The sequence below is a fragment of the Lichenostomus cassidix genome, chromosome 1, assembly GCF_008360975.1.
Source record: "Lichenostomus cassidix isolate B80296 chromosome 1, HeHo_3.0, whole genome shotgun sequence".
In the NCBI taxonomy this organism is placed as follows: domain Eukaryota; kingdom Metazoa; phylum Chordata; class Aves; order Passeriformes; family Meliphagidae; genus Lichenostomus; species Lichenostomus cassidix.
The window spans coordinates 8101733-8110421 of record NC_139479.1 but is presented as its reverse complement, the minus strand read 5'-3'; the positions used below and the strand labels follow the sequence as shown (position 1 = coordinate 8110421).

General features: G+C 40.9%; 1 protein-coding gene across 1 annotated transcript; it reads right to left on the bottom strand.

Moving 5' to 3' along the window:
* Window positions 1–264: 264 nt before the first annotated feature.
* On the bottom strand, window positions 265–7663 carry DYNLT3 (dynein light chain Tctex-type 3). The gene is made up of 5 exons (XM_085049251.1): window positions 7530–7663; window positions 6539–6580; window positions 4552–4675; window positions 3548–3625; window positions 265–2461 (listed from the first exon to the last, which is right to left on the bottom strand). Exons 1-5 carry the CDS (start codon window positions 7557–7559, stop codon window positions 2385–2387), a joined length of 351 nt encoding a protein of 116 aa, XP_084905377.1. The 5' UTR covers window positions 7560–7663; the 3' UTR covers window positions 265–2384.
* Window positions 7664–8689: the final 1026 nt, after the last annotated feature.

The window sequence follows — 8689 nt, the reverse complement described above, 5'->3', positions numbered from 1 at the left end:
AATACTTTTCCCAGAGTTTCAGAACAATCTTTCTGCAGTAAAAAAGCTTTAACTTGCATCATCAAGACTTGAAGTAGGGGGAAGAAGCTCAGTAGACCAGAGGTGTAAGAAATTAGGCCAAGTCTGGAATATAACTTTGACAAGATCCTGTCTCTAAAATGCAGCTTCAATGTATTCCCCAAGTTCTTACTATTGTATACAAGTGAAATAAGAGGAATATTTTTCTTAGTTAATTTTATATTGATCAAGAACACAAAGCAGAAATACAACTAAGGCAAAACTTTATTTTTTTGGTAGAAAGAAAAATGAAACAGTCATATAATTAAGCAGTATTTTCTACGGTTCTTCTGCACCAGGACCTTCACCAAGCCTCATTAAACTGATAGTCTTACTCAGTGCATCTTGATTTCAAGTAAAGCAAAAATACCAACTGAGATTACAAGTGGCCATGTGGAATATTTCTTCTGATCACCTGAATACCTATGAAAGGGACACAACAGCCACCACTGTTTTTACTCACCCACTTCTTTAACCATACCAATCATACCAAACCTTCTTCCAGCTGCTACCCCACACATTTTTTCACATTGCACAATCCCAAATATGAAACGAATGTGTTTTTGTCAGTTCCTCAATTTGGCTCTTGGATGCTGGAACCTAATTCAGAAATTTCTGTCCTAACCCAAATAATGCTTAATTATTCTACATTTGAAGGTCAGTACAACATACACACACATCTTCACACAACACTTGCCTTTGGCAAATGCAGTATTACAGTATTAATTTTACTTGCACTTCGGTAAAAGCAGAATTTTATTTGCCTGCAAAGCAAGATATTTTGAACAGTACTGTAAATTACACATACACAGGGCTCCTTCTGTAGTGTCACACTAGCTATACGGATACACAGTTTAAGCAGTAAAATATTCTTCAGCTTGCTCTTTGCACAGGACACTTGTTTCATATCCTAATAGTCAGTTATCTGAAAAACAACTCAAACCAAACAAAACTGCATAATAGTGCTTTTCTTAGAATTCAAAACAGCCCTACAGTAGCTGTTAGGTAGTTACCAGTCTCTTTCAAAGACATACAGTATAAACAAAAAATTCTATCCTTAAGCAGCATCTGAGAAAACAACTTAATGCAGCTGCCACTTAGTGGCAGCAATCGTTTAGGCATTTTTGGTATTGATACATCTCTTTATCATATAATTTGTGCATTTATCAACAAAAATGTAGGCCCCAATCCAGCAAATACTTGCAGGTGTGCAAATTATTTTCTTCCACGTGGAATATTTCAAGTTAAGACTCATCAGATGAGCAAAGTTAAGAACTTGCATAAATCTTTAAAGGAGGGGAATTCTTAGTGCTAAAATTTGACTGTTTTATTTCATAGGATTGAGATCCAATTCTAGACTTAGAGAACATAAGAAAAACCCTTATAAAGAACAGATATGTTACTTTGATAAACGGTTTCAAAGCTAACAAGAGCCTCTAGAAATGTGTGTGCCTTCTCATTGATCACTTTAATCCTACTTGGAGTAATGTGGGTGCAGTCATTTCCCTAGCTCCTGGCTACTGCATGAGGAATCAATAAAGTGCTTGTCACAAATTCTGTAATCATGGAATAATATCAAATTTAAGTACCTTTAGAATGTTTTCAGATTTATAAATGATGAATTAAGGGCTGGTGTCAGATCCCCAGCACGTTTCCCTGAATTGCTAACAAATATTATGCTCTTCATTTGAAGACAAATTAGAATTCTGCTAGGACTAGGTATATTGCACCTCTGTCCCAGAGAAGTCCTCCTCTGCCTCCAGGGGAAAAGCTTACCTGGTTTAGTGTCCATGTAAACGTTCATGCTTGACCAAAAAGTGATGCTCATGCAATTTCACAAGCACCAGCATTCAAAGGGAGAGTTTGCTTTGTTGAATCAAGCATGGAGAACCAGTATTGTTTACAGTATATCCACTCTGAATTGTGTTCATAATTTGTTCCCAAAGGCATCATAATGCTGAGAGGTCTTGCTTGCCCTTTGACATTTCCTTTGATTTGATGTTTTTCGCTCCTCTGGAATAAAATATCTTTGATATTAGCTTTGACATAAATTCTACTGATCTTTGTGGCACCTTCTCATTAATATACTTCTAAATATTTAAATTACTAAACTTTCTCTTTAGATAGATACATATATATATATTAAATTCTTTTGCTAGCTTTCAGATAACTAATCTATGAGAACTGGCTTAGACTGTATGCTCTCTGTAGAGAACTTCTGTATGCTCCTCATACAGAAACAAATAATAGTTCGAAATATTTAGCCATATGTTAGGATGATTTTTTTTTAAAGGCTTTGGTGTTGCTTTTATTTCTCTTCCAGTCAGCTACAGGATAATAGCAACAGCAAACACATTGACAATGCAGTTCATGGTTCGGTTTTCCCATCTCACTGTGCACGTTCCTGGAAGAGATTATTACAAAATTAAAATAAAATTCCACTGTCTTTACTACATTCACTTTATTGCAGCGTAAATTATGCCAGATTAGTATGAATATTTCAGTTGTGATTTAAGGGAAATAGGAGTATGTCATCTTGGCCTTTGAAAAGACTACACTCCTCAAAACATTTTCATCAACTTATACATTGTTTGCTACCTAACATGAGCCTTGTATGCCTAAGACAGTTAACAGGAAAACACCATTCCAGTATCTTTCTTTAAAAGCTGGACTTGCAAAAATTCCCATACTGAAACTGGCATAACAATCAGACAAGAAATCAGAAAAGGAAGGAACTGGATCAAATACATTCCAGTGAATTTACTTTCTGTAATTCTTCCTCTTCTGTTGTATCAATGTCTTACAAGCAAGGGAAATGTGAAGATTAAACTATATTTGTTTACTTAACTTCATATTATGATTTCTTTTTAAGCTTGGTTGACTTTTTGAGGTCCTCTCTGTTTTAAACTTAAACCTTGGCACCCTCTTCTCAAAAAAAAAAAAATACTGTATCTATGACAGACAACAGATTATTTTAATATTGTTTTCCTGTGATATTCTCAGCCTGTGAAAAAAAATTTATTTAGAACTAATTTTGAAGCAATACAATGCATCCAAAGCCTGGCTGACAGTTACACAGCTGAAACACATACTATTAGTCAAACTATTTCTATTTTTCACTAAGTTCTTTCTCCTCCAAAGTAGCTGTCCCCTCACAGCAGGCAGATATGTTTAGGGCTACCCACGTGTATTTACTGTGAGCAATGTCTTCTGCCTCTTCAGCTGAGATTAAATGTTTTGACTCTCATTTCAGAATGAAAGGCATTTCTATTCCTGCTTCTCACGATTTACAAAGGAACTGCTCTTAATGCAGGCACTTAATGTAGGCAGTTCTGAAGGTGCTTAATTCCGCTGGGATTGTAAACAAGCACGTAATCCTGAAAGTTACTGCTTCCACAGCTCCTCCTGAGAATGTTCAACACAACTACCACAACAGAGAGAAGTAACATTTCTCTAACTACAGATTTTCTGTTTGGATGGGGAAACTTACCATCAGTTGTGGTATCCCAGAAGCATGAGCTTGCTGTGTGGAGACCAGCTCCACTCCTCTGCATCACCGCACAGGTAACTGCAAGGTACAGCCAGAAAGTCAGGGAATTAATTATTAAAGCAGAAGAGGTGAATCATTCAGCACTTAGGAACTCAAGCCTGTATTACATTTTCAAACCCTTTTTGACAACCCCCTTGCACGCAGTATTTTCCTCAGGAATGTGTTACTCATTTCATCTTTATTTTTATACACATAAACACAACAGCTTTAACGAAATGCTTGCTAATAGGATTATGGTTTTTATCTTGTTAACTTCTTAGATATGGCTTGTGCCCCACAGAATGGGATTGCAGGTGCTGTCCTCACAGGCACAGCAGAAGTCACACCTGATGACAGTTGTTTCCCAAAAATACTTGCTGACTCCTCTCTGAAACTGCACTCCAGTAACATGCTGCTTTTCCTAGACTGACCTGCAATGGTCATAAAACCACTGACAACCTGAGCCCAAGACCTTCAAAATGGAACACAGTGCAAACACTTGCTGTCATCAGCACTCCACAAAAGGACCAAAGCAGGTTAAACTTTCTTATTTATCTTTTTCCTTCCACAGATATAGACATAAATATAATAGGACATGACTGTGTACAGGACTAAAGTCTTCCCAATGTTTTTATTTACAGGTAGCTTAATCCAACTGAAAGTTTTATTTAAGACATAAATTTTTTCCTGAACCAATACTAAAAGGTTGATATAATTGTCTTGATGTTGCTTAACAATCAGGAAAAACCACATAATATGTAATCTTCTGTGTCAAGTGTTGCCAGCATGCTCAGCCCTAAAGGGTAAAACTGCCACAGCTTTACCATGGGTATTACCAAAATTCTGTGCAACAGAAGAGTTCAGGTACCTGCTCTGCTTTATTTGCAGCATTCCCATGAACCTTTCAGCAATTATTTATTGTGACTACACATATATGTGCTACAAGTACAGCTGCTTGTACTTACCAATGTACTTATAGGTTTTCCCAAGTTTTACCAGATGTGTCAGCGACTGTTCTACTATAGCAGCAGTCCATTGGTTGACTTTGTTGTGATTATAATCTGCCTTGCCTAAAACACTTTCTATGCACTAAAACAGAGGGAAAAAATTAGTTACAATAAATATACTTCAAAATGTAGAATCTTAAAGTGTTTTGCATAATCTGGGGGATTTTTTCCTGGCAGTTAGATTAGTTTAAATCACTTGAGCTCATCAGGTATCAGTTGCAGAATGGGAAGTAAAATGACCTTTCTTGGAAACTTATTTTTAGTACATATTTACCACAATATTACAGGTATAAAAATGAGGGTCTGACTAAACATTTCTTGCAGGGAAAGACCTCAGCCATATGCTTTGGATACCAAGTGAATGGATCTATTTACCAATGAAAATCCTAACACTGTTCCTAATGACTGGCTGCTCAGTTTTCAAGTGCTCCTGTAATGAGGATGGCACTACTTAAATCAGTAGTATCAGCTTGGGCTGGACAACCTTTCAGAGCTTATAAGCAAGAATCCAAAACCTTCAGAGCTAGAGTGACAACAGCGGAATGCAGATCCCTGCTTAAAAGATGGGGAAGATATGAGAGATACTCAAGGGTCGTATCATGCAGCACAAGAAACATCTGAACTGCTTGAAAAATTGGATGCTCTCCCACAGCTACAGTTTGGCCAACCATTGCCTATGGGGTTTAAAATGATTGTGAAATCATGATTATGGTTTAAAATGATTGAACAAAAATCCTTTTCTCAAACTGTAGCTCTTAAAATGCTTTCTCTTCTCCCAAAATATTCAGAATTACGTGCTGATGGATACTTCTTAAAACTGAGGAATCCATTTAAGAAACACACACCTGGAAAAGGCAAGCAGAATAAAAGTGTGTTTTCCTCTGATCTAGTAAGATAGATCCTATGCACTAATCCCCCACTAACAGGCTGTGTAAGAGACCTGAGTCCCAGATTTTGAAAAGCCCGATCAGTTCTGATAACACTCTACAAAGCTGCCCAAAGGACTCAATGGAAACAAACATTCTCAAAACACAATAGAAGACAGAAGAGGGACAAAACCCCTCAGGATTTTGGTCCTTCCAGAAATGTACCCAGTGCTAGAGCTCCTTGGTCCTGGTTAAGCTTCCAATCAGATGCAGAAACACTTGGCTTTACTCCCAGTGTCTGGAGACTGTGTCACACCGTGTTTGGCTTTACAAGGCAGGGACAGTTACATAAAGGGCTGAATTGTTGTTTATCTGACATCCAAGAGCTCGCTGCTGTGTACTGGAGCAGCTTCAAAAGTGCAGGTGGGAAAGGACCTGCAGAGCACCTCTAGAAACTCCTGTCTCAAAACACTATTTCCTTGCACAACCTGAGAGCATCTATAAGCCACAGGCTTCTCATTAATCACTTTCTAGTTACTAGACATTTATTTTAGACTATCAGGCTACTCACTTTCAGCCTACTCTTTCTCTGCAAAAAATGTTTTTTAAAAGCTAGAACAAAGAGCTCATGTAGTGCAACCTCCTGCACATGCCAAGGCTAACTTCCAAGTCTGATAACATTGTTCAAGGCCTTGTCCAGTCAAGTTTTAAAAACCTCTAAGGACGGAGACTCCACAAGCTCTCCCTACAACCTCTCTAGTGATTAGATTCTCCCTAGCTGGAAAAAGGGGGAAAAAACTGGAGTGAATTTCCCTTGCAACTTGTGACTGTCAACCCTCCTCTTTCCACTGTAATGCAAATCTGGCTCTTCTCTCATCTGCCTTCTCCTCTTCACGTAGTTGAAGACAGCAATTAGATGAAGGTTAAAGCAGTTCCAAGTTAAACTCTGTCTTTATATAAATACTAATTCTATATAATTTTAGATTTATCCAGGATGCTCAGGGAAAATAACTGCTTTTACTATAGCACAAGGTATGGTAAAGCATTTTTTTGAACTACAGCTGTTAGTTAAAACCTACCTCCTTAACTATGTTGTGGGCTTCATCAGCATTGAAGATCATCTGCAATAGAAGTTATTATTATTATTTTGGTCAGAAAAGTAAACAAATGATAGTTTTACTCGCAGGAACATACAATGATTAGGCCTCATGTCTAATTATTAGCATCGTAGTCTGTCAGTAAAATTTTAAAACCTTACTCATTTTTCCCTGCTCCATACACATGTTATTTAGCATTGCTTTCCTAGTGACGTTTGACTGGGGCCAAAAAACCTTGGACCCCAGCAAACTTTGAAACACTTTACATTTTCTGTAAAGATTACATTCCACCACGTCTATGCTTATCAGGGAAATATTCTCCAGGAAAAACTAAATGACAAATCTTTTCCTCTGGGTCTTAATCGGTGTTTTTACCAGAGTCACAAACTTACTAACCCACAGGTTACATCTTACTTCCCGAGGGTAACACAGGGCTTTCCAAACCTAATATCAAACATGCTGGTTTGCACAGTCATTACCTTACCCAAATACCTTTCTCAAGCGCAGAAAAAGCCAGCAGGTTTTAATGCCTCCTATTTTCTACTGCTCCCTGCTCACGGGCTCTTGGCTCGGCTCCCAAAGGAATCACGGCAGGTTCCCTTGTGCCAACAACCTCCTCACAGCCACGAACCCAAATATTTGGGCAGGGGCAGAAACCTCGAGGGGATTATTTTTAAGTTATTTGGGGTCTTGGTTTATTTTTAAATGAAAACGGGTGGCCAGAGCCCAGACGCGGCGCCGGGGCAGCTACCGGCTGCTCCAGCCCGCGGGCTGACCGGGCCGGCACTTGAGGGGCTTTTCCCGTGGAAATGGGGATTTTTCCCAGGAAAAATGGCCGCGGGCTGCCAGCCCCGGCGGCAGCGCGGCTCCTTCCCAAGGAACACCACCCGCAGCCCGGGCAGCGCCGCTCGGCCCCAGCCCCTCGGGCGGGCGGAGGGTCCCGGGCACGGCGCCGGGCCGGGCGCGGCCCTACCTCGTCGTTGTGGGGGTGAAACTCCTCCATGGCCGCGGCGCGGGCGGCGGCGGTTCCGGCAGCGGCGGCGGCGAGTCCTGCGCGGCTCCTCCTCCGCCGGGCGGGCCGGGCCGGGCCGGGCGGGGCTGCCGCTGAGGGGCCGGAGCGGCCCTGCCCAGCCGGGGAGAGAGGGGAGGGAAGGGAAGGGGAGGATTGGAAAGGCTCCGGGTATAGCAGGGTCAGGGACCTGTTGGAGTGAGGCCAGAGGGCCACCAAGATGGTCAGAGGGATGGAGGAAAGGCTGCGAGACTTGGGATTGTTTAACCTCGAGGAGTGAAGGCTTTGGGGTGACTGAATTGCCGCCTTCAGGACCTGGAGGGAGCCTACAGGAAAGATGGAGCAAGACTATTTCCAAGAGCATGCAGTGACAGAACAAGGGGAAATGGGTTCAAACTGTCAGACAGGAGGTTTAGATTGGATATTAGGAAGGAATTCTTTCCTGTGAGGGTGGTGAGGTGTTGTCACAGGTTGCCCAGTGAAGCTGTGGCTGCTCCATCCCTGGCAGTGTCCAAGGCCAGGTTGGATGGGGCTCTGAGCAACCTGGGATAGTCGAAGCTGTCCCTGCCCATGACAGGGTGGATGGAAGAAGTTGGTGTTTAATGTCCCTTCCAAGAGCCGAGAATTCTTTGTAATGTTGCTACTGTGGGGAAGCACTTTGCTGGATGTTCAGAGCTCGCCCAGGAGCAGCTCATCCACCGGCGTCACACCCTTCTGCGTTCCTGTGTTCTCCTTCTTTCCCCCAGCTTGGAATGAGTTTGTGCCAGTGATCCGCAAAAAGTTACCTTTAGTTATCAATAAAATTGCCACCAAAGTTATGAAAATGGTAAATTTTTATTTCAGGTTCTTTAAATTCTACTTAATTAGAAAGAATTGATCCTGAGTTTTATTTCACTCAACACACACACACACATATATATAAATACATCAGATCTTTGCTGTCTTTCTGGAGTTGCCTGGGAAACAGGAAAGCACCTCATAACTGCAGAATTTTTAAAGGGTGGGGGTTTTGTTGGTTTCGTGTGTTTTTTTAATTATTACAATTCTTTTTATTAGGGCAGGGCACAGGCAGGATCTTGGAATCTTGTGTAGGTTTCTCTCCTGTGATTTCTCCTGCATTTTCT